This window comes from Sus scrofa, chromosome 2, assembly GCF_000003025.6.
Source record: "Sus scrofa isolate TJ Tabasco breed Duroc chromosome 2, Sscrofa11.1, whole genome shotgun sequence".
Classification (NCBI taxonomy): Eukaryota; Metazoa; Chordata; class Mammalia; order Artiodactyla; family Suidae; genus Sus; species Sus scrofa.
The window spans coordinates 461,293-485,930 of record NC_010444.4 but is presented as its reverse complement, the minus strand read 5'-3'; the positions used below and the strand labels follow the sequence as shown (position 1 = coordinate 485,930).

The following is a 24,638-nucleotide window of genomic DNA, read 5'->3' as shown; positions in this document are numbered from 1 at the left end:
GGGGCCATCTGTCAGTTTTCCTGTTGAGGGACCCTCCTCCTCATTCACTGGCTGCATTTCCTTATGTGTTTTGTGTCCCAAGCCTTTGCCAAATGGCACTCATCTTCATTTGGTGGCGGGCTCGCCTCTCAGTCTGTTTCCGTTTCCCACTCGTGGCACTGTCCCCCTTGCCCAGCAAGCTTCTGGAATCGCGGTGAGAGCCTGTGCTCCCTTGCTCTGCTCTAATCCTCTCGGCCTTTACTTAGGCCTCGAACCCATCCGGCCCTTAGGTTTTGTGCGGAGCAAGCTAGAGAGCGCGTACTCTTTCCTTCCCAGCAGGTCGGCTGGCCTAGAATCGGGAAGCGGACGGTCCCCTCAAGCCTGTGGTGACTTTGTCTCCTGTTGTCCCTTTCCACACAGCCAGGGCCTGCCTGCAGCGTCCACACACCCTCTCCCTGGGAAAGTTGGTACTGCGTAGCGGAGGTTCCGCTGGGCCCCGTGTGGGTTTTCTGATGTTCGGCTTCTGGTTCACAGTGTCCCGAAGTGCGAGCAGCGTGAGGATGCCGCCAAAGTGATGAGAACACAAACAAGAACCTCTTGGGGACGCCCAGGGCTACGTTAAGTTACTTTTATTACAGAACGACTTTAAGGGCCTAAACAGAACACCAGAGAGAAAAGGTATTCCGTGTACAGAAAGGACAGACCGAGAGTCCCTCTGGGCTCAGTGAATTAAGGATCTGGCTTTGTCGCCACAGTGGCTCGGGTCACTGCTGTGGTGCAGTTTCGATCCCTGGCCTGGGAGTGTCCACATGCCTTGGGTGTGGCAAAAAAAAAAAAAAAAAGAAGATACACACTGCAAATCCCTCTGGAATTTACAAAGACATCTGAAAGCCAGGAGCACTCAGATAGACAGCAGCATCTCGAATCTCGGGGACAGAGGGATCCATAGGCTGGGCACAGAGGGCGGCTGCCCCCACCACACTAGGGCTGCCAGGCTGTGTCCTGTCACACGTGGGGTCACCTTTTCACGAGGAAGAAGATGGGGTGACGTTTGGTTTTCTCTCTCGTGCCCTTTCTTCCCTCAAAAGCATGTAACTGGCTCCCGCTGCAGTGCCACGGGCTCGATGGCGTCTTGGGAGGGACGGCAGGGACGCGGGTTCCTTCCCGGCCCGGCACAGGGGGTTAAGGATCCAGTGTTGCCACAGCTGCAGCTTTGGTGGCAACTGTGGCTCAGATCAGACCCCCGGCCCGAGAACTCCATGTGCTGCAGGACAGCCCATAAAGGTAAAAACGTGTGTGTGACTCCCCTTTGGGGACACGCGCTCTGGAACGTGCTCCTGGGTGACGCGGGTAGGGTATGCCTCAGGTCCCTGCTCGCCCGACTCCTGGGCACAGCCAGGTGGGCGCTCCCAGAGCCTCTTCCTCCACTGGGCCAGTGGACTCACTGCTCTGGCCCTGCCCTGGCCTCTGGCTAGGACTTCGGTGCCCCCTGTGGCCCGGAGAGGTCCCCGGGCCAGGCAGGCAGAGGCTCATTGCAGCCCAGTGGCTGGTGTGGTGTGCCTGGGCTTCCTGCCCAGTGTCTTGGGCCCTTCAGCTGCTGCTGGCTGCAGGAGGGCTGCTAAGCGGAGCGAGGTTCCCACTGCCAGCACCCGCCTCCCCGCCCCAGAAGGAGAGACGCTTGTCCCTGCGGTGTGGCGGACAGCGCTGGTGTGACATCCCTGGGACCCTCCCCCAGCACGTGGAACGAAGCCTGGGTAAGTCGAGTCCCCTGCGGCACAGCGGTAGCTGGAGGCGTGCTTAAGGGGAACCCCGTTCAGACCGACCCCTGGATCCTTCTAGGCGTCTGCTGCACCTGCCCTGATGTCTTAGGCATTGGGATGGGACGGCTTGGGACAGAGCCTGCCTCCCTGTCCCATCGCCCCAGCCCTGACCTCTTCTGGCCAGGCCCTGGCAGCCTGTGGCGCCACGGTGGAACTAGCCAGTCCCACCCCACAAGGTACCACGGATGCCCCGCCCTGTGCTCCTGGCGGCTGCCCTGGCCTCAGCAGCCCCATGCTTAAGGCATGGGGCCTACGTCTCCGGACCCCACCCAGTCCAGCCTCAGCCAGGAGAGAGCCTGAAGCCGAGGGGCCTGAGCCCTGCTGGGAAGAGGGCTGCACCTGAGGCCAGGACATGGAGCCCTCTCTGCCGGCCGCCCAGGATGCCGCCCCGAGACAGCCTCAACCCCAAGCCCTTGTAGGGGAGGCCCACTCAGCTGTCAGGCTGAGCTAACATAGGGACACAGGGCAATCTTGTTGGGGGGGGGGTGTTCTCAAAAAGGAATACTGGGTAGAGAGTGACTTGGTGCCCATGGGCTTTGAGGAACAGTTAGGAGTTAACGAGCAGAGAGGAGCTCCAACATTTCAAAGGTAGGAAAGGCTCGGGCACGCTCCCAAAAGAGGAAGTTGGAGCTCCCGTTGTGGCTCAGTGATAACGAATCTGACTCATATTCATGAGGATGCAGGTTCGACCTCTGGCCTCGATCAGTGGATTGGGGGTCTGACATTGCTGTGAGCTGTGGTGTAGGTCACAGACACAGCTCAGATCCTGCGTTGCTGTGGCTGTGCTGTGGGTTGGCAGCCATAGCTCCAATTCAAACCCTAGCCTGGGAACTTCCCTATGCCAAGGGTGCAGCCATAAAAAGACAAAAAAAAAAAAAAAAAAAAAAAGGAAGTTGCCAGAGGAGGAAACAGGTGATCTGAGGCATTGGCCAACCCCACAAGGCAAAAAAAAATCCCCTAGGAAGTTCCCATGTGGCCCAGCGGCTTAAGGATCTGGTGTTGTCACTACTGTGGCTTGGGTTGCTTCTGTGGCATGGGTTCGATCCTGGGGCCCGGGAACTTCCACATGCCACAGGTGTGGCCAAAAAAAAAAGGAGTTCCTGTTGTGGTGCATCAGAAGTGAATCTGACTAGGAACCATGAGGTTGCAGGTTCGATCCCTGGCCTTGCCCAGCGGGTTAAGAATCCGGCATGGCCGTGAGCTGTGGTGTAAGTCGCAGACGCAGCTCAGATCTGGCGTGGCTGTGGCTGTGATGTGGGCCGGCAGCTGCAGCTCCGATTTGACTCCTCGCCCGGGAACCTCCATATGCAGCAGGAGCGGCCCTAAAAAGCAAAAAAAGAAGGAAAGAAAGTCCCCCAGGAATTGCCCCCCACTCGCCCAACTCTTAGTTTGCAGCAAGAGCAAGTTCCAGGCAGGCATGGAACACTGGTGCGGGACAACAGGACGTGTGCCTCAGGGTCCCCAACAAGTGCAAGGGCCCAAGTTCAAGGGCACCACAACCCCGAACAGCAGAGGCCCTGTGCCCAGCCCAGGCCTCCCCAGCTGCACCAGCCCCTGCCTGGTAGAGTTGGATGGAAGGGTACCTGAACAGCACTTGGAAGATACCCAGGGAGGTGGGTGAGCCCACACCCCACCGGTGACCCAGGGCAAGGGCTCTGGCAGGAGGCTCGGCAGGATGGGGAAGGGGCTCCCCGAGGTCTATACCCTTCCCAGGAGACTGTTGCCCGGGCCTGGGCCGCTCGCTGCAGACCCCTCTGGTTCTGAGGCCTTCCCGTTTCTGCCCCCAGAGGCACCTGCTCTCACGGCCCTGGAGTAGCCACCAGTGTGCCCGGGTGTGCACTGCTGCTTGGCCCTACGGCTGGGCCTGATAGGCCCCTCCTCGCTCGCTGGAGGTGGGGGTGGGAAGGAGAAGGGGCCACCGGCTGGAACCTTGGCCTAGACGTGCCCACTTCAGCAGTTCCTGCCTATGACAAAGGTGGGGTTTTTTTGTTTTTTGTGTTTTTTTTTTTTTTCCCCAGGGCCGCACCCACTGCATATGTTCCCGGGCTAGGGGTCGAATATGAGCCATATCTGCAACCTACACCACAGCTTGCAGCACGGCTAGATCCTTTATCCCATTGAATGAGGCCAGGGATCGGCCCTGGGACCCCTGTCACAGTGGGAACTCCATGACAAGGTTTTTAGAGTCAGTGTGGCGGATGGCCCTCCCACAGCTGGGGGGGGGTTATGGACAGTGGCCTGTGGGGCTCAAGGGGTGGGGCCAGCTCTCTAACCCAGCTGGTGGGCCTCCCCTCCCTCTAGCCAGGCCTTAAAACCCCACTTGTACGCCCCGCCCCCCGACTGTCTTCTCGACCCTCTAGGGAAAAGCTCCTTTGGACGCACCTCCTCTGCCCACGGCACCTTGATTTTCCTTCCAAGCTCAGGGGCCCTGAAGCATCCCCATCTCAGGAAGGGACACCCACATGCTTCCACACACTCAGCTGAACCACAGTGACCCTGAAACTTCTCTGCCGCCCCAACCACCCACTCCACCCCCACCTCCATGGACACCTGCAAACCCCTCCCTGGTCTCTGGTCTCTGGGCCCAGAGCCCTGCCCTCACCTGGACCCACCAGCGCAGCCCCAGTCCTCTGCCTGGAGCCACAGGGCTCAGGGGGCTCCTCCCTCAAGCCTTTGCCTCCTTGGATGGACGAGCCCTCACATTTCCACAGAGCTCCCACCCTCTCTTGCCTCTCCTCTCCCCGTGGCCCTGGCCCACCACAGACGGCACTTCTCATCCACTGGGAAACTGCTCAGTCACCCTCCAGGATCCACCGTCCAGCCCCACCCAGGACACGAGCCCCGGTGGGCAGAGCACTTTGTCCCTGGCCTTTCATCTTGTGTCCCGAGTGCCAACACAGAGGGTGACACAGGGGGCTCTCGGTGACAGAAGATTAAATGTCAAAATCCACGGGGAGGGGCTTCATTTACAGGACACCTTGATCCACGAGGAGGGACACTCGGCCACGAGGCAGGCTCTTCTCTCCCGGGTCAAGCCTCTGCCCCAGCTGTCCCCTCGCCAGAGAAAGGAACGAGGAGGAAAGGGGGCAGGACCAGCGTTCCTACGGCAAGCACGAGTCGGGCCAGGAGCCCGCTCAGGGCTGCTGAGGGATCTGGTCCGGGAAGACCCTCGGGGGCCTCTCCTGCAGTGCTGCGGGCAAGCTCAGACCCCCCGCTGCAGGTCCGCCAGGGCCACGGAGCGGACAGTGTCGGGGGAAGGGCGCGGTGTCGCAGCGACGGCGGCGGCCCTCGGAAGGGACCGGGACCGGGATGGGAGGGGAAGGAGAGGCGGGGCGGAAGGCGGGACGGCGCACGCGCCGGGCGCAGCTCAGGCCCCGCCCCCAGGCGGCGGCGGCACGTGACGGCGCCGCGCGCCGCGCACGCGCAGGCCGCGCCGGCTGCCGCCGAGCCCATGGCGTCCGAGCGGCTCCCGAGCCGGCCCGCCTGCCTGCTCGTGGCCAGCGGCGCTGCCGAGGGTGAGTCTCGCGCGAGCGGGGCGGGGCCGGGGGCCGCCCGCCGCGAGCGCTTCCGCCCTGGCGCGGTTTCGGGGAGCTTCCGAAGGGGCCCTGGGCCCGGCTTCGGTGGAGAGGGGGCCGGGGAGGGCGGCCCGCCGCGGGGCGAGTCTGCTCCGCCGCTGCCCCGGGGACGCGGGGAGGCCGGGGCGGGGTGTTCCGAGCAGCGTCGCGAGCTGGCGTCCTCCACCTCCGCGCTGCCGGCGGGCCTGGAACCCAGCCTGGAGGGTGAGGGTGGGAAAAGGGAGAGGAGGCTGTCGCGGGCCGGCGGGCGTGCGGGGCAGAGGCCTGCCGCGTGGTAAAGGCGCGGGGAGAGCCCGGTGGGCTCAGGGCGGCGTCGCTGGGGGGTCCGCGGTGGCCAGCGCCGACCCGGTCAAGGGCCTCCAGGCGCCAGCAGGGAGAGCACGAGAGGATGAAGCGCCTGGCGCTGATCCGAGCCCTTGCCGGGTCCTCACCTTTCTTCTTCCGTCTCGGAGGGGCGTGACCAGCGGGGGTCGAATCGGGTAGGTGGAGAGCAAGGCTTGGGACCGAGGGTCCGACTCTGCAGCCTGTCTCCACTTTGACGTCTGTGGCTGCCCACGTGGGGAGGCAGAGAGGGCTTCGGGCCTTGGGGTCCCTGGGGAGTCCCAGGGTCCCTGGGCTGGGTGCTCCGGAGGAAGGATGGAGGAACTGAGGAGCGCCCACCCTCCGCATGGGGAGTTCACGGGTGAGCCACTGAGGGTGGCGTTCAGTCCTGAAGAGGTAGGTCGGGGGTTACCTTCAGAGGCGGCTGGCGCGAGCAGGCTCAGGGTGAGGAGGGGTCGCCCTGACTTGGCTGTGCCACCGGGAATGGATGTTGAGGACGAGAGGTGACATGGGTTGAGGGCTCAGCTCCAAAAAGGCTCTGTGGGCAGGATGAGCGGGCACCCCGAGGCAAAGCAGGCGGAGGTGGCAGGGTTGGAGGAACTGGGAGGCAGAATTGGGAGACTGTCTCTGCTTAGTTTTGGATTCTTTATGATGAATGAGCATGTATTAATTCATAAGAGTGGATAAAGACCAAGATGAGGTTTAGGGGTTGGGTCGCTGGATTAAATTAAAATAAAGCTGGGAGAATACAGATTAAGTCCCTTTAGAAGCCCACAGCCCTGGCGGGGCCTCAGCTCCCAGCAGCCAGTGGCCTGCGCAGAAGGGGGCTGGGCACGGGCAGGTGGGCAGGATCCAGGAGCTGGAGGGAGGAGAGCAGTGTCCTCAGGCCAGGGCCAGGCCACATCCCCGGCCTATGCCCACCTTCCAGCTGCCACTCACTGTGGCCCCACCTGCACTGACGGGGGCCTCGCTCACTGCTGCTCCTCTCTTGCTGGACTGGGGCGGGGTAGGGGGGGTGTCGGTGCCTGGTGGTTTGGTGAGTGGATGAGCCGAGTGTACTGGGTTTGGCTTCTGGAAAGGGCTTTAGTGGTCGGGCTTCGGAGTGGGTCCACCTTGGGGGATGAGGGGGCCGGGGGTGCTGCCCCAAGAATGTGAGAGGTGAGCCCTGGCGTGATGTGGGGTAAGGGGCTGCTTCTCAGGGTGGTCTGGGGCCGGGAGAAGCCCTGCCCAGGGTGTCCGGGCTGCCTCCTGCCCCCAGGGCTGGGGGGGCTGCTGTGGCACCTGCACTCAGCAGCCCTGTTCCCACAGGTGTGTCGGCCCAGTCCTTCCTCCACTGCTTCACACTGGCCAGCGCTGCCTTCAACCTGCAGGTGGCCACCCCTGGGGTGAGTCCTTGGGGGTCGGGGTGTGCAGAGCTCTAGCTGGGTCCGTGGCTCCCTCTTCTCAGTTGAGTCCCGCAGGGTCCCTGCTTTCCTGGGGACTTGGCCAGGAGGGAGCTGCCACTCCCTGGGGAGTGAGGAGCCCAGGGTCGGTGTGCACCCCCAGGGGGCCAGCTTGGGCCAAGGGCCTGGGACCCTGGAGGCACCTGGACGTTCTGGTGCCCATTCTCTGGGCACTGAGACCTTTGGGCTGGCGTCTGCTCATGCGAGTGAGAGTGGCGCGGACCTTCCATCGGGAGGACCCCTGGCCTGGGCTCAGGGTCACAGCAGTGACCTGTTAGGTGTTTGTCACTGCACGTTTCCAGTGTCACCCCCGAGGTAAGGGACACTTGCTGCCATTTTCTAGGTGGGGGACTGAGGGCCAGGCAGGCGTCGGAGGAGGCTGAGTGTGGCAGGGCCTGCTGAGGGGCTGGGCTGTCAAGTGCCTCTGTCCCGTGGGGCAGCTCTTGCTCCCAGCCCTTGTCAGCATCCCGGAACGCCAGGCCCGGGGCGTCCGGTGCTGACCCTGGCCTCTGGCTCCCACAGGGGAAGACCTTGGACTTCGTCGACGTGAACGAGAGCAATGCGCGCTGGGTGCAGGACTTCCGCCTCAAGGCCTACGCCAGCCCTGCCAAGCTCGAGTCCATCGACGGTCAGGCGCCTGGAGGGTCCGGGTGGGTGGGCTTCTAGCTTGGTTCATGGCCCCAGAGCCTCTCTTGCTCAGTCCCTGGAGCACTCCAGGCCTGCCGTGGGCTCCGTGACCCCAGGGCAGCATCCGGTCCTGCATCCCGGGCTGGGTCTGGGGCACATGCGGTTGGCTGCTGGGCCTCAGAGCCTTCACCGCGTGGGGAAAGACCGTGGATGGCCTCTGGCCATAGGAGCAGAGGGAGCCCAGCTGGTGGCCGAGTAGGGCCTGGTCCCAGCCAGTGACCTTGCTGTCTGACTGACGGGCCTGTGGTCCCCTCCAGGTGCCCGGTACCATGCCCTCCTGATTCCCAGCTGTCCTGGGGCCCTGGCCGACCTGGCCAGCAGCGGGTCCCTGGCTCGCATCCTGCAGCACTTCTGCGCCGAGAGCAGTAGGTGGCTCCTGGGACTGGGGGTGGGGTCGGTGTGCAGATTCATGGAAAATGGGCCTCCACTAACAGGGAGGAGAGGCAGGAGCGTGCCCGGCCGAGGGGCGTGGGTGGCGGTGGCCTGGAGCGCAGGGTTCATCTCGGTGGCTGGAGGTGGCAGGTTGTTTTGGTAGCTGGACAGGCTCTGATTCTGAGCAGTGAGTGGACAGGATAATTTGATGCGCGTGTGCATGGGGACGGGCCGTGCCCTGACTTTGTGCCCATCGGGTTGCTGCCCCCTGCGGTCCCTTGCCTGGTTCCCTTGGGGGCTGCGGATGCCCCCTCTTCCCCTGCCTTGGAGGTGGGCAGGCAGGATGCTGGCTTTGTCCCTGGTGGGCTTGGGGCTGTGAGGCCAGCGGGGGCTGGGAGGTCTGCTTTGAGGAGACGTGGCGCTGCCCTGGCCTGGCCTTGGGCTGTGATGGGCAGGCCGGTGGGACGGGGGTGGGATATGCTCAATAGGGCCCGGCAGACAGACCCAGGGGCTCCACACAGCGGCCTTTGTTGGTGGGAACAGGGCCTCCTGTCCCCAGCAGGGTCTGGACAGGCAGCCTTTGTCCTGGCCGCCTTAGCCGTGGGAACGCACTTGTGCCAGGCTGCCTTCCGGGGGGAGGGCTCGGAGCCAGGGGGACGGCTCCAGAGGCCCTGAGGGACCTGGGGGCCGGGGCCTCCCCGCTGCTGCATGTGGAGGAGGGGAGGCTCCCAGGTCAGCGGCAGCAGGGTGTCGGCCGTGCTGGTTGTGCTGTCAGCCTGGAGGGCAGAGGGTGGGTGCCCGGGTCATCGCCGTCACCGTTGACCCCTCCACGCACTCCTTGTGTCTGCTTTTTTGGCGCCTAAAACGACTCGAGGCGGTTTGGGCTCTAAGCGGATGCTGGTTCTGCGTCTGGGGTGGGGGAGAGGCAGGGGCAGGGGCCCTGGGTGGCTTCCATGGCCTCAGGCTGGCCCTGCCCCTCCTCCCAGAGCCCATCTGCGCCGTGGGCCATGGCGTGGCTGCCCTTTGCTGTGCCACCAATGAGGACAGATCCTGGGTGTTCCAAGGCTACAGCGTCACAGGGGTGAGTGCACTGCTGGGGGGCCCAGGGTCACTTCTGGGGGGGGCAGCAGTCACCTGCCCAGGTGGGGGTGTCAGCGTTCCAGCCCCGGGGGGCGGGCAGGGCTCCGTCAAGGCCTCGTGCCTGTGGAGTGTTGGACTTCTTTCGGGTCCAAGAAAGTGGCGCCGCCACTTGGGCGGAGGGCCCGCTGGACAGGGAGCCGGGGTAAGGGTCCTGGGGCCGGTCTAACGGACAGAGGGGAGGCAGGGGGCTGCACGGGGCCAGCCTGGCCTGTGGCTCAGGAGAGCAGCAGGCCTCCCAGGGCTGCTTGTGTGGCGCCTGGGGGCGGCTGCAGCTCCCACCCCCAGCTCTCTGACCACCAAAGGGCTCAGCCCCGAGGCCACCTGCCCAGCCTGTTCTGGTCACCCATCTGCCCCGATGCTGGGGGCGTTCTCCCCCCAGCATCGCCAGCACACACCCTCGCCCACAGCCCTCTGTGTACGAGCTCGTCCGGGCGCCCGGCTTCGCCCACCTGCCCCTGATCGTGGAGGACTTTGCGAAGGACGCGGGCGCCTGCTTCAGCGGTGAGTGGGGCGCCTGCACGAGGCCGTGGTGGTCAGCACCGGCCAGGCCAGGCCCATCTCTGGGAGCGGAGTCTCGGGTGGACCTCAGAGGCCAGCACCTCGGACTCGCCCCTGAGCGCCAGAGGCCACCTGTGGGTCCAGCAGCCCCTGGGGGGCAGTGGGGTGGGGGGACTGTGGGTCTTGGGAGCTGGCGCAGCAAGGGCCTGAGGCCTGCGCCCTCGGGGTCCCCTGCAGCCAGCCAGCCTGACGCCGTGCACGTCGTGCTGGACCGCCACCTCGTTACGGGCCAGAACGCCGGCTCCACCGTCCCGGCCGTGCAGAACCTGCTCTTCCTCTGTGGCAGCCGGTGAGGGCCCTTGGGCCGGGGTGGCGGGCGGGATCCTGCCACCGATGGCCCAGCCTTGATCTGGCTTCTGTCCTGCAGGAAGTGAGGCGGCCCTGAACTGAGCCTGCCACCTGCACACATCCTGGACGCCCCCCGGGCAGCTGGACTCTCAGGCCTCAGGGACCCTGCCTCCGTGACATCCCGGCCTGGCCTGGTGGGGTTTCTGGAGGGCTCTCGGGGTGCTAGCCCTGGGGAGGCTGAGCCCTGACGCCACACCTTCTGGGGGGGGGGGTGTCAGGGCCCAGGTGCTGCTTTGGCTGCCACGAGGTCCCTGAGATCCTGCGTGTTCCACGGAGCGAGTGGGCTGTGGGGCCCGGAGTGGGGAGCAGAGCCTGAGCCTTTCCGAAGCCTGGGGGGGGCCTGCCGGTTGGGCAGTGGCGGCCAGGGCTTCCGGAGGCCCCGCCGGGGGGGAGGGGCCTCTGGTTGGTGTCAGACCTGACGGTGACCCCATGTCAGGCCCGGGTGGATCTCCGTGTCACCGTGTCCCTCCTGACGTTGAGAGAAACAGTTGGGACGCAGGGCCCTGCCCAAGTGGCCTCCAGGTGGTGCCCCGAGCCCAGCTTTGCAGCTGCTCTGCCTGTCTCACAGCAGCCACGACGGGCGTGAGCTTCACTGGGAAGGAGGCCATGAGCGTGGCTGACCTGGGGTGGCAGGCAGTCCTCACCTCTCAGGCCCCGGACAGGCCTCTGCCAGGGGTGCCAGGCGGCTGTCCAGCCAGCTGGCTCCCTCTGCAGCCAGGCATCTCTAGCCTCTCTGGGGCGCCTGGCCTGGCCCTCGGCTGGGCCCTCTGGAGCTGCTGGCCTCCATGCGTGTCCCTTACCTTTTCCTGTCACCCTTATCCAACCCCTCGTAACGAAAGGGGAGGAGGCAGGGCCCTGAGTCCGAGGCCACTTCCCTCCTGTGGCGTGGCTGTGGGCTCGGGCCGGGGACGGAGCCTGTGCCACAGCAGTGACAACGCCAGGTGCTTAACTGCTGGGCCACCAGGGAAGTCCATGCACTGTCCTTTCTGTCCAGCGTTTCCCACGTTCCCAGGATCAGAGCCCCTGACACCTGCTGGCCAGCTCTGTCCACGGTGGGCCTGGCCAGCCCTGCTGTGAGGCCTCTGGCATCCCGGGCCTGCAGTTGTCCCGTGGTTACGGCCTGCTCTGGATGAAAGGTTTTTTTTTAAGGAGACAGCTTGGGGGCCCAATCCTGTGTCGTCTGCAGAGAGCTGCTTTGTGACGGGCCAGATGCAGACCCAGGGGCTCTGCGGGGCCTCCCGTTTCAGGGCACCGGGATGGGTGGTGGTGGGGGGGGGGTAGGGGCTGGAAGGAGGACAGGAGCCTGGGAAGATGGTCGCTGAGTGTGGGCACCCGTGCCCTCTGGGGCTCCCACATGCCCAGTCTGCCCTAAAGAAATAAAAACCTAGACCTCCACAGAGACGGAGTGTGACTGTCCCTGGGGTCGTCTGCTGCGGCTTTTCCGTAAGTGGCTGCTCTTCCGAGTGGACAGCAGGGATGTCCGGACGATGGACTAGCCTTCGGCCAGAAAACAGTCTCTTCCAGACACACCCATGGCACGTGGAAGTTCCCGGCCAGGGACGGGGTCTCCACGCACCACACCGCAGCGGGTCCTTGGCCCACTGCACTCCCAGGGTGAAGTCCTGATGGCACGTGTGCAACAGTGACTCGGCAGAGGTCGTGCCGCGAGACAAGACCGGGGTGGAGGAGGAGAAAACTCCCTGGGTGGTTTGTGGGGGGGACGGGGCAGGTCCTCTCGGGGATGGTGGTGTCCCGAGGCTGGAGCTCGGGTGGGCAGGGGCCTCCTGTACATCCTGAGGCCCCGGGCTGGGCGGGGTGCAGACCTCCGAGTCCTGCTGGGGCACAGGCCTTTGACCCGCTCGGGGAGGGAGGGAGGACAGGGCTGGGCAGGGCCCCCCTCAGCAGGTCCCTGAGGTGGGTGCCCAGTCCCCACCGAACCCAAGCACCAGGATGGGTGGGGCCAGGCCGAGCCGGCTATTCCGATGGCTTGAGGTGGTGCCTGCCCCTGCTTTGGGGGAGGACGGCTGGAGAAGGCTCTGGAGCCCCGGACCCCACCCCCAGCCGAGGGGGCTCAGGGAGCCCTGCTCACCTGTGGTGAGCCCCGTACCTGGGAACAAGCCCAGCCTGGCAAGGCGTCCCAGGCAGGGGAGGGACGGTGGCTGCCTGGGAGGGCAGGGGGCTCCCCATGGGCCCTTGGCCAGACCCAGGCCTGTGTGGACACTGAGGTCCCCAGGCGCTAACCTGGAGGTCCAGCCGGGCCCCCTCTGCACCTGGGGGCTGTGGTCCCGGCACCTCACCCAGATCCGTGTCCCTGCTCACGGTTCAAGAACAGAGGCTGGTCGCAGGGGCGGGAGGGGCACCCAGTGGACCCCCATCACCCCCACTGGGCCCTTCCCAGTGCAGCACACCTGTCCCTTGCAAAGTCCAAAGGGTGTGGTGGGAGATTTTGAAGCTGGTGGCCAGGGCACTGCAGTGCCCACAAGGGGGCACCATGGCTACACGTGGACCCCAGCGCCTGTGCCTCACCTCAGCCCCAGGGCAGGTGGAACAGAGACAGGAGGGAGGGCCTGGCTGGGGCACCTGCACACCCAGGAGGCCCTGAGCAGCTTCCACAGGGGCCTGGCACCCTCCCGCCCAACTCCACGGGCATGCCCTGGGGGCCAGTGGGGGCTCCTGGCACAGAGCAAGCACTCAGGTGGGGCCAGACCTGTGTCAAGGTCACCGCCCAGCAGCGGGCCCTCGACCAGGCGAGGGTCTGTCACCCCTGCCTGGGGCCCTGGCGGGGCTCTTGCTTCAAGCCCGCCTCCGCCAGCCCAGGCTGCAGTCGGTGTGGGAAATGAAGCACCAGGAGGGAAAAGGGATGGCTTTAATGTGCCGAGCAGAATTTGACAATCAGGAATCTGTGATTCGTCCCCGCTCCAATTAGTAGAAAATGCAGAATTCCTCAGAAGGCGTGTGCAGTTAGAGCCCAGCTCCCCGTCGTCGGCGCAGCTCTGCGCTCCCACCTGGGCGCCGCGCTATTTGCCGTTCTCTGTGCTGAACATTCGTTCCTAGGGGCGGCGGGGCGGTGAGCCGGTGCGCACTCTGGGCTGCTGGCCGCCCCGCGGCCCCGCCCGACAGCCACCCGGAACCCGGCTCTCACCGTCAGCATCCGCTCCAGCTTCACGGCGTCTGCGGCAAACTTGCGGATCCCGTCCGACAGCTTCTCCACAGCCATGCGGTCCTCGTTGTGCAGCCAGCGGAAGGCCTTCTCGTCCAGGTGGACCTTCTCCAGGGGGCTGGCCTGGGCTGGGGACACGCGCCCGAGCCTTGCTCAGGGCTGCTCTGTGGCTCCACAGCCCAGTGCGGCCCCGCCCTGGCTGGAGACCCGGCCCCCCGCCCCGTGCCGGGGGTCGGCTCTATGGCGCACACCCTCGGGTGGTGGGGGTGCAGGCGTGCCCACGGGGCCTGAGGCGGGGTGGGGCTTACCCGCCTTGGCCGAGAGCATGGGCACCAACTTGCTGGTGTCTTTGAGCAGCTCCCCCAGGAGCTGGGGCGAGATGGTGAGGAAGTCGCAGCCCGCCAGGGCCTTGATCTCGCCCGTGTTGCGGAAGGAGGCGCCCATGACGATGGTCTTGTAGCCGAACTTCTTGTAATAGTTGTAGATCTTGGTGACGCTCTTCACGCCTGCGAGGGCGAGGCGGGCGCTGCCACATCGGCCCCGGCCCCGCGCCCCTCCCGGGCCCCCTCCCGGCCCCAGGGGGCTCACCGGGGTCCTCCAGGGGCTCGTAGGACTTCTGGTCCGTGTTGGCCACGTGCCAGTCGAGGATGCGGCCCACGAAGGGGGAGATGAGCGTCACCCCCGCCTCGGCGCAGGCCACGGCCTGGGCGAAGGAGAAGAGCAGCGTCATGTTGCAATGGATGCCGTGCTGCTCCTCCAGCTCCCTGGGGGGCAAGAGGGGTGAGCGGGGGCGGCAGGGCAGCCTGTGCCAGGCCGTCCCTCCCAGGCGGCACCCGGGCAGGAACAGGGTCGTTCCACCCTGGCTGCCAACAAATCTGGAATCTTCCCAGCGTTTCTCCGGCGAGTGGGTTGTGAGTGATCAGAATTCCTTTGCGAAACTCACATGGGACAACAGGGCCAAGGGTGAGAGGTCCCCTGAGAGCCCGGCTGTGTCCTGGGCTCAGACCAGGCCCCTTGCTCGCCACAGAGGGCAGCTCGGGCCGCCCGCACCCTCCCCAGCGCCCCTGCAGGAAGTCCACATGCCCCCTGGGATCGACCCTGACAACGGGGCCGCGGCCACTCTGCCACATGCCAGGGGCTGAGCCCAGCCACAAGCCCCCATCCCAACGGACCGTTTTAGAGGCGCCTCTGGCACTTGACTGAAGGGTCAAGCAGGGCAGCTCTGGAGTTGCCGCTGTGGTGCAGCAATATCGAATCCAACGAGTATCCGTGAGGGTGTGGGTTGGGTCCCGGGCCTCACTCACTGGGTTGGGACCAGCGTTGCCATGAGCTGTGGCGTGGGTCACGGACGCAGCTTGGATCCCTCGTGGCTGTGGCCGGCTGCTGCAGCTCCCATTCGACCCTTTGCCTGGGAACTTCCATATGCTGCAGGTGCCCCCCTCCCCGCAAAACAAGGGCAGCTTTGACCGCCAACACCGAGTGACCACAGCACCAGGACCTCTGCTCAGGTAGGCGCGCATGACAACTGCTCCGAGGGTAGGAGCCACCGCCTGTCCCCGAAGGGCAGACTCGTAAGATGCACACACGAGCCTTAGAAGGACCGCAGCCCCGACACGCAGCACGTGTGAACCTCAAGCAGCGCCAAGCAAGGGAAGCCACGGGCCTCGTGCAGCTTATTGAAGCAGCCCCGAACAGGCGTGTCCCAGGGCACGAGGTTGGGGGTGGGGGGACACGCAGGTGACAGGGAGACGGCCATGCATTCCCGGCTGCGTGGGGCGCCAGGGGAGCTTCCGGTGCCAACCCCGTTCCGCAGTGCTGGCGGAAGCCACAAGGACGACCCGGCGGGCAGGGCACAGGGCGGCTCCGCCCCGGGCACACTCACTTTCCCGCCTGAATGCCTTCCCAGGTGGACGCCAGCTTTATGAGGACGCGGTCCTTGCTGACCCCGGCCTCCTTGTAGAGCTCGATGAGGCGCCGGGCGCGGGCCACCATGGCATCCCTGTCGAAGGAGAGCCTGCGAGGGCAGGGCCGTGAGGGGCCGCCCGCGAGCCGCAGGGCGCCCTCGGCGGGAAGGCCCGGGAGCAGCCGTGCTGCTCCGTGGGGACCCTTTACCTGGCATCCACTTCCGTGGATACTCGGCCTGGAATTTTCTTGAGGATTTCGGCTCCAAACAACACAAAAAGCTTATCGACAGCGTTTGTAACCTGTTCCTCTTGTGACCTGAAATTCCAGGGGAAAATCAGGTTAGACGCTTGCTAGCTTTAAAAGCAGAGTTTACAAAACGGCTCTGTCCAGGCACGACTGGTGGGCGCGTTCACGCTGTGCAGCCGCCGAGACACCCTCCACCTCCACAGCCTGCTCCTCTTCCCGAACCAAGGCCCTTCACCTTGGGGGAAAAAGGCCTTTCCCAGCTCTTGGAAGTCGCCCGCTGCTCACAGTGGACCAGAAAGGTCTCCAGCCTACACATCCTGGGTGAGAACCGGCAGGGGCTGGACAGGGCAGTCTGGTGACCATGAAGGGCTCCGCCTCGTCACCAGTTCCAGGAATGCCAGGAAGGGACAGAGGGGACAGGAAGCAGCAGACAGGTGCTCTTGGAGGAGGGCAGGGCAGGTCCAGTGGGCAGAACAACTGTCACACGACCATCTGACCTCAGCACATGGCAGTGCCAGAAAGGAACAGGCCAGCCTGGGCGGCTACTGCCAGGGGCCGCTTCCCTGCAGGGCCACTCAGCTGAGCGCGATCCCGAGAATTTCAAATGACACCAGCAAAGGCCAATCTACAGGGAGGAGAGCTGGTCTGGGGCTGAGGGAGGCCCGGGGAGCCTTCCAGGAGGCGCCCCAAGACGGGGCTGGGCCGTGGCTGCCTGCTGCCAACCTTTACCAGAACACATGGGGCCGTGCGCTCCGTGCTCTCAGCCAGGAACGCGGTGCAGGGATAACGCGATGCCAGAGGCAGGTCTGTGGTCGCCAGGAAGGGGAGACTGGCTACCAAAAGGGGGCTGCTGGGGCGCAACATCCTGCATCTGGACAGAGGTGTTCCTGCAAACAGAACTCAGCTGTTTACTCGCGATGCGTGTTGTCTGCCACGTGTCAATGTCGGCCAGCAAAGCCGACAAAGATAAACAGGAACACGGCGTTGCCTCCGGAGTCTCAGACACCTGAGGACTGAGTCAGGAGGGGAGCCCCGCACAGCGGGGGGCTGCTGGGCCCGGGGCGCTCACCCGCCCAGCCTCTTGCCGTAGGCCAGGGCCTCCTCCACCAGCTCCTGGTAGGCGGGCATCTGCGCGGCGGCCAGGATCAGGGAAGGGTTGGTGGTGGCATCCTGGGGCTTGTACTCGTCGATGGCTGGGAAGTAATTTTGGAAAGCAGGACAGTCAGTGCAGCGCTCGCGTCCACCCAGACCCGAGACAACCCCCGGAAGCCCACAACACAGCCGCAGAGCCTGGAGTGTCTTCTGTGCCCGGCGCAGCGGTCTGCACACCACCACGGCGAGAGGAGGGAGGCGGCTGGGAGAGGTGCTGGAGCCCAGGATGGCCCCGGGGGACCGGACACAGATCTTGAACTATTTCTTTCTTAAGGGCCGCACCCAGGGCATATGGGTGGAGGTTCCCAGGCTGGGAGTCTCATCAGAGCTACAGCTGCTGGCCTGCACCACAGCCACAGCAGCACAGGATCTGAGCCACATCTGTGACCTACACCACAGCTCACGGCAATGCCGGATCCTTAACCCACTGAGCGAGGCCAGGGATGGAACCCGCAACCTCATGGTTCCCAGTTGGATTCGTTTCTGCTGCGCCACGACGGGAACTCCACCAACTATCCTCTCTTAACATAAGAGTTCTTTCTCGCTAATCGGCTTGGGGATCCCAGGCTGCCCAGGGCTCTTGGTCGCCCTACCACTCAGCCTCCAGGATTAGCCGTGTCAAGTCAGACAAGTTGCTTTGGCCTTGACGGCAACACGTGGAAGTTCTCGAGTCAGGGACGGGACCCGAGTCACAGCAGTGACAATGATGGATCCTTAACCTGCTGCACCACCAGGGAGCTCTGGAAGCATCTTTGATGCCAAACTACAGAGACGGAGAGCAGGGAAGGAAGGCAGCTGTCAGGCGCCACAGAGCCGAACAGGCGGAAACCAGTGAACTCGGAGCCTAGCCTGCAGCCTGCTCAGCGTCACTCGAGGGCCAATTCCTGGTTCTGACGTCGCATCAGTCACATAAAATGTCACCGCTGGGGAACAATGGGGGAAGGACTCATGGGACTCCGTGGGCTAATTTCACAACTTCCTGTAAGTCTGTAATTATTTCAAAATGACAAGGTGGGAAAAAATGCCCAAGAGTGGCGCTCACACAGGTGCGTCAAAACCCAGAGTAATGCGGCAAATACGGTGCCGGTGCCTTTCATTGGAGAAAATTATTATGTCTTGATAAAGGCGACTTTTAACAAAATCGAAAGCAGAACCAAAGAGTTCCCGTCATGGTGCAGCGGAAATGAATCCGATAGAACCATGAGATTGCGGGTTCAATCCCTGGCCTTGCTCAGTGGGTTAAGGACCTGGTGTCGCCGTGAGCTGTGGTGTAGGTCGCAGACACAGCTCGGATGCCGCATTTCTGTGGATGTAGTATAGACCGGCAGCTGTAGCTCTGATAACACCCCTAGCCTGGGAGCCTCCACATGCCACGGACGCAGCCCCAAAAAGCAAAAAAAAAAAAAAAAAAAAAAACCAAAACAACAACAACAACAACAAACCCCAGGAAAACAAACAACGAAACACTAAGGCATATTTGGGGTCAGCAGATGGGTTTCTGGCTTCAGGGACCCTTAAACTGATGCAAAGCTTGCGGTAGGGTGTTGTTCCGGGAAGAGCGGCCACAGCTTTTTTTTTTAGGACTGCACCCACAACATATGGAAGTTTCCAGGCTAAGGGTCGAATCAGAGCTGTAGCTGCCAGCCTACACCACGGCCACCGCCATGCCAGATCCAAGCCACATCTGCAACCTACGCTGCAGCTTGTGGCAATGCCGGATTGTTAACCCAGTAAGTGAGGCCAGGGATCGAACCCGCATCTTCATGGACACTAGTCAGGTTCTTAACCCAGTGAGCCACAACGGGGAATCCCACAGCTTTCTTTTGGCCATGCCCTTGGCAGGCAGAAATGCCCAGGCTAGGAGTTCCCGTCGTGGCACAGTGGTTAACGAATCCGACTAGGAACCATGAGGTTGCGGGTTCGGTCCCTGCCCTTGTTCAGTGGGTTAACGATCCGGCGTTGCCGTGAGCTGTGGTGTAGGTTGCAGATGCGGCTCGGATCCCGCGTTGCTGTGGCTCTGGCGTAGGCCGGTGGCTACAGCCCTGATTGGACCCCTAGCCTGGGAACCTCCATATGCCGCGGGAACAGCCCAAGAAATAGCAACAACAACAACAACAACAACAAAAAAAGAAATGCCCAGGCCAAAGATCAAACCCATGCCACAGAGTGACCATGCCAGGTCCTTAACCACCACGGAATCCCTCCACAGCTTTGGTTACATTTTCAGAGAAGCCCGTGACTCCCCAAAATAAGAACCTTCAGTTCATAAAAGGCCCACAAAATCAAATGCGCTGTTTATAACTGCGTAGTATTTATGGATATACCTCATCAAGGAGAGGATTCACCATCTGGGCCCAAGCCCAGCAGCGACCTGAGCTGCTGCAGTGACAACACCAGATGCTTAACCTGCTGAGCCGCAAGGCAACTTCGACAAATGCTTTTGGGTGTTTGGTTTTTGTTTTTTTTTTTTTTGGTCTTTTTAGGGCCACACCCACAGCCTATGGAAGTTCCCAGGCTAGGGGTCAAATCAGAGCTACAGCTGCCGGCCTCCACCACAGCCATGTCAGATCCCAGCCGCATCTGCAACCTACACCACAGCTCATGGCAACACTGGATCCTTAACCCACTGAGCAAGGCCAGGGATCAAACCTGTGTCCTCATGGGTACTAGTCAAATTCATTTCCACTGAGCCACGATGGGGACTCCAACAGGTGTATTTTTTTAATAAAATAGTTAACATTCACTTAAAACTTGTATTATTATTTTTTTTTTTTTGGTCTTCTGTCTTTTCTAGGACCGCTCCCACGGCATATGGAGGTTCCCAGGCTAGGGGTCTAATTGAAGCTGTAGCCGCCGGCCTACGCCAGAGCCAGAGCAACGTGGGATCCGAGCTGCGTCATCAACCTACACTACAGCTCACGGCAATGCCAGATCCTTAACCCAATGAGCGAGGCCAGGGATCGAACCTGCAACCTCATGGTTCCTAGTCGGATTCGTTAACCACTGAGCCACCACGGGAACTCCCCATTTAAAACTTTTAAATGTTAGCAGTTGGATTTAGGTGTTTGTAAAAAGAGAAAAAAGGGGGGAGGATAAAATAAGCTACCATTCCCCAGGACCCAGCCCGCCTTGGTGGCCCTACACTAACGCAGGGTGCAGCCAAGGAACCATCCTGTGGCTGCTGCCAGTGAGACCCAATGGAAAACAGGCGAGGCCATCTGGTTTAAAGCACAGGGTAAACTCAAGCCCATGCTATCTCCAACTTTTACACTTAAGCAGCCAAACACGCTTACTCACTCTCCCAGGCTCTGCCAGATAAAGCCTCCGAGTTACCAAAGAGGGATTAAAGCCTGTTTCTCAAGTCAGCATGAGAAAGCAGAAAAGGGAGGAAGTCCCTTCTGTATTGTGTGCCCCACAGAGTTTCGTGGCTTTCCTGAAAATCTTAATTGTTCACAGCCACAGATAATGGACGTTTAGGTCGCCTGGGCTCTGCAGAGGGCAGGAGAGCTAGGTCCCCCCAGGTCTCTCAAAGGGACATGATCCAAATCTAGGTTTTGAAGAAGCTCTGCTGTCCTCCGCGCACCGGGTTTTACCCCCGCAGTTTCTTGGCCCCACGTGGTTCACCTCTAACTGGCCCGCCCTGGCCACGGCCACCAGCGTGCACAGCTGTCCCCTGAGCAGAGGTGGGAAGTGTGTGCAACAGGAGGTTTCAAAAGCAGGTGGTGTCATGGTGGTGTCAAAAGCAGGTGGTGTCATTCGCAGTTTCTGGTCTTTCTGGGCCCGGAACTCCTGCTCCCGCTCAGCGATCAACATTCGCTGGAACTGCCTTGTGTAACCACAAACGGATCCCCTGAGTCAGCTCCAGGTGGACCTGGAGTCTCTTCCAGATCAAAGCACTTGGGCACCGTCCCCTGACACACTGACCCACTGGCGGCTCAGAGCGGGCAGCTCGGAGGAAACCCAGGCGCCGGGCTCCGCGCGAGCTGGGTCCTGGGGCAGACCCCCGGCTCGGGCCGAGGGCAAAGCGGGGCCGGGAACGCCGAGGGCGGGGGCCGAGGGAGAAGAGGGGCGGGGAACCGCGGGAGGCAGGGCGGGGCAAGGGCGGCCGAGGACGGCGCGGGAGGGAGAAGGGGGTCAGGAACAGGGGGCGGAGAGGGAGCGGGGGCGACCTTCGCAGCGCCTCTCCCTCGCACGCCGCGCCCGCTCGCCCCGGTTCCCCTCCCGGACCGCACCGGCCGGCGCTCTGCGAGCAGGAAGCCCCGCGCTGCCGCCCGGCCCGCTCCCGGAGCCCGGGACCCCGCGCGCCCTCACCGTTGAAGTCGCCCGTGTCGGCCACCACGGTAGTGAACTGCTTGAGCTGGTCCAGCGCGCTCTCCATCCTCTGCCGCTTCACCGGGGAGCCCGACATGGCGAGCGGGGGCGGGAGCGGGCGGCCCACAATGCCCCGCGGGCCCTGCCCTCGGGCGCGGCCAATCCGAGCGCGGCGCGGGAGGGCGGGCCGTGCGCAGCTACGCCAGGGCGAGGCCCCGCCCCCGAGACGCGGCGCCCCGCCCCCGGGCGTTGCCGCCCCAGCGGGGCGCGCCCCAGCCCGGCGGCCTCCCGGGCCCTGAGCCCGCCGGAGCTGTGTTCCCGCCCTGTGGTCCCCAGAGCCGTAATTCCGCAGTGATGCACCCCTGAGGGCAGTGATCCCCAGAGCCGTAATTCCGCAGTGATGCGCCCCTGAGGGCAGTGATCCCCGGAGCGCTGCACCCCCGCAGCGATGCGCCGCCCCCCGGAGCGCTGAGTTCCGCGCGCTCCGCCCGCGACGCGCCGTAGTGATGCGCCCTGCCCCAGCGACGTGCACTTGGGAGTAGTGATGCCCGGAGCGGTGTGTCCCCAGGGCAGTGCCCCCGAAGCCATGCCCTGCCGAGTGACGCGCGGCCCCGAGCGGTGCGACCCCCGATGGGCGCTCTCCGTCACTTCCCTCCTCTGTCGGACGCTGGGAAAGTTGGAGTGAGGGTCCACGGGGATCCACAGAGTTAAGGCGGAGGCCTTAAACCCGACCTCGGGCAAGCGGAGTCCCTTCACACCCTGCATCTGGGCCGCCCCGCCTCCGGGGACAATGAAAAGGGCCTTTGTCCCCCTGACACGGTGTGGGACAGTGGCTCCCCGCAGTCAGGGCGCATTTCGCAAGGGGCAGGCGGCCGGGGTGTGCTGGGAGCGTGGTGCTCCTGTGCATGGGCGCCCAGCATGCATGTCCTCCCGGTCGGTCTGGCCTCTTCGCCTGGCCTCACTAGGTCAGACAGGCCTGGTGCCAGGGGAGGGGCTAGGAGACGTGAGGTGGCTTTAATTCAGGGCTTGTTCCATTTTCTCCAGAACCTGAGTCCCAGGATGGGTCCCTGTCTCCCCTGCCTTTCATTCTGGGAACCCACCTCTGGGAATCTGCCCCAGATAAATGGTACTAACTTCAGAAGTGTGAAATAAAGTGGCACGATGAGAAAAATTTAAATATATAACAAATTTTCTTGTTCCCTTTGTGGCTTAGTGGTTAACAAACCCGACTAGGATCCATGAGGATTCGAGTTCGATCCCTGGCCTCACTCAGTGGGTTAAGGGTCTGGCGTTGCTGTGAGCTGTGGTGTAGGCCACAGATGAGGCTTGAATCCCTTATTGCTGTGGCTGTGGTGTAGGCCGGCGACTGCAGCTGGGATTTGACCCCTAACCTGGGAACCTCCATATATGTCACAGGTGCGGCCCTAAAATAGCAAAAAAAAAAAAATTCTCTGGAGTTCCTGCCATGGTGCAGTGGGTTAAGAATCCACCGGCCGTGGCCCTGGTTGCTGCGGAGGTGAGGGTTCAATCCCCAGGCCGCAGAGTGGGATCTGGTGTTGCTTCGGCTGCAGTGTAGGTCGCAGGCGTGGTTCCAGTTCAGTGCCTGGCCCTGGAACTTCCATATGCCGTAGGTGCAGCTGTAAAAATTAAAAAAATTTTTTTTGCCCTTTCTCCTCCCCTCTCCCCGCTGTGCACTGTGTATCTGAATCATGCACGGACCGACCTTCCCCACGGGCAGAAATGTCTGCTCAGCCGCAACGAGCAGCCGTCCAGTGTCAGCCGGACAACCCTTTCATAAGAGCATTCCTTCTTGTGAGAATAAAGGGCCCCGAGGACCCCAAGAGCTGGACTGTGTCAACTGTCCACACTACGTCATTTCATGTCCAGCCCTGCTCAAAAAACGCATTTAAGCATACGCCTTGATGGCTAGTGGGCACAACAGTTCTTGGAGCTGGCTTCTGAGGGGGTGTTTCTGGGTTATAATCCTCAATTTGGTTCAAATCAAATGTTCCATTTCTTTCTTAGATCTGCTGATTCATTTTTCATTGACAGAAGGTGTCCCCAGGGAATTAAGGACAAAATCAGTCCTAGCGAAACAAGAGGGCAGGCGGGCGGGCGGGGGGGGGGGGTGGCACCGTCCTTGAGGCTCTGACGAACTGGTTACAACCAACCAGGTCCAAGGTGGCGGAAGAACCGCCTTCCAGGGACCCGCTGCCTCAGGGGACGGTCATCGTGCTTCGCTAGCTGAGACGCCCGCAGGCACCCGCACAGTTCCAGGCCGGTGGTAAAGGCCAAAACGCGGGCGGCGGCCCAGTTCCTGGAAATCCCTGCCTCTTCTACAGAAGAGTTGGCCTCCTCCTCCCACTTGTTAGCCTATGAAGTTACCCAGCTCATCAAAACTCCCCACCCCTCTGACGTTCCGGCCAGCTGTGGTGTAGGTCACAGATGCAGCTTGGATCCGGCTTTGCTGTGGCTGGGGCTTGGCCTGCAGGTGCAGTTCCAATGCGACCCCCAGCCTGGGAACGTCCATATGCCACAGGTTTGGCCCTAAAAAGAAAAATAAACCTCACCACCTCATAGTCTGGGGGGCCGCTCACCCCCTGAGATGGCCCACGCGCTGTCTGGGCGGTATTTCTCACCGTAAATCTACTTCTGACCTGTCACATTCCCTCTCTCTGAACTCCTTCTGTGACATAAATAAGCTGGACTCCAGCAAGTGCTGAGGCCCGGCGAGCAATTTCAACCGAAAGACAGTGGGTCCTTGGAGTTCCCTGGTGGCTCAGCTTGGGCCCCTGCTGTGCTCGGTTTGATCCCTGGCTCCGGAACTGCCACATGCTGCAGGTGCAGGCAAAAAACAAGAGCAAAACCAAAACAGACACTGGGTTCACAGGAGTCCCTGGTGGTCTGGGGGGGACTAGCTGCTTGTACAGCTGCGGCCCAAGTCCCATCTGATTCTGGGAACTGAGATCCCACATCAGGCCGCTGCCGTGGCCAAGAAAAAATGGCAGTGCGTCAAGTCCGGATCTGGGTCTTGGCTGGATTTGAGTCCCACCTGAGCTGTGCGGCTGCAACGGGAACTGCGCTGCTGCTGGTCATGAGAATGTTTGTCTTTCTTTTTTTCTTTTGTTTCAATTGTGTCTTAAATTTTGGTTATCAGCTTTGCCGTTAACCCCTCGGACCCCCACCCGACACTGCCCGTCACCGGGATCCGTCTCAGGGAACTGGCCCTGCTTCCCACCTGCTTGCCCCGAGCTCCCCCTGAGAGGGCCGGTGGTGCTGGCCGAGGGCCTCCCGGGCCTGTTGCTGGGGCAGGGGCGGGTAACCGGAAGACGGTGGGGAGTGATGCCTGGTGTCTCCCCAACTCTGGGATCTCAGGGTGCTGGTGCGCCTCAGGAAGGGGCCTCTGGAGCCTTGAGGAGGCGCTAATGCAAACCCAGACTCTGGCCGTGGGGGTCCAGCACAGATCCCGGTAAAGCCTCAGGGTCACAGAAGGAGTGAGCTGTGGGGGAGCAGGGTAGGGCTGGGACACAGGCTCTCGGGGCTGGGGGCCAGTTCTGACCCTTCCAGGTGGGCTCCTGTCTTCCCAGGGTGCCCGAGACCCTGACCTGGGCAGCCCAGGAAG

The 24,638-nt window shown here is 62.7% G+C and overlaps 2 protein-coding genes across 7 annotated transcripts; one reads left to right on the top strand and one right to left on the bottom strand.

Moving 5' to 3' along the window:
* On the top strand, window positions 1,322-13,165 carry GATD1 (glutamine amidotransferase like class 1 domain containing 1). Of its 6 annotated transcripts, none has more exons than XR_001304371.2 (8): window positions 1,322-1,733; window positions 7,004-7,080; window positions 7,660-7,765; window positions 8,082-8,189; window positions 9,183-9,277; window positions 9,716-9,837; window positions 10,072-10,183; window positions 10,262-11,641. XR_001304371.2 is itself a non-coding variant. In XM_013989841.2 (8 exons), exons 1-8 carry the CDS (start codon window positions 1,337-1,339, stop codon window positions 10,266-10,268), a joined length of 996 nt encoding a protein of 331 aa, XP_013845295.1. In that variant the 5' UTR covers window positions 1,322-1,336; the 3' UTR covers window positions 10,269-11,641. The 6 variants fall into 6 exon arrangements, 5 of the variants coding, with proteins under 5 accessions (XP_013845295.1, XP_020938224.1, XP_005652839.1 ...); XM_013989841.2 differs by having other exon boundaries at window positions 9,744-9,837; XM_005652782.3 differs by lacking the exon at window positions 1,322-1,733 and adding an exon at window positions 5,200-5,314 and having other exon boundaries at window positions 9,744-9,837.
* TALDO1 (transaldolase 1) lies at window positions 13,095-21,150 on the bottom strand. Its single transcript, NM_001244935.1, is given in 8 exon segments — window positions 13,095-13,292; window positions 13,385-13,530; window positions 13,711-13,908; window positions 13,991-14,166; window positions 15,285-15,416; window positions 15,515-15,622; window positions 16,623-16,746; window positions 21,017-21,150. Coding segments are annotated over 8 exon segments (1,014 nt in total). The 5' UTR covers window positions 21,114-21,150; the 3' UTR covers window positions 13,095-13,259.

Coding starts and splice junctions, on each gene's coding strand:
- GATD1 (XM_013989841.2), top strand. CDS start 1,337: ATGCCTCAGGTCCCTGCTCGCCCGACTCCTGGGCACAGCCAGGTGGGC. Junction 7,081..7,659: donor TGCAGGTGGCCACCCCTGGG/GTGAGTCCTTGG, acceptor TGGCTCCCACAG/GGGAAGACCTTGGACTTCGT. Junction 9,838..10,071: donor CGCGGGCGCCTGCTTCAGCG/GTGAGTGGGGCG, acceptor GGTCCCCTGCAG/CCAGCCAGCCTGACGCCGTG.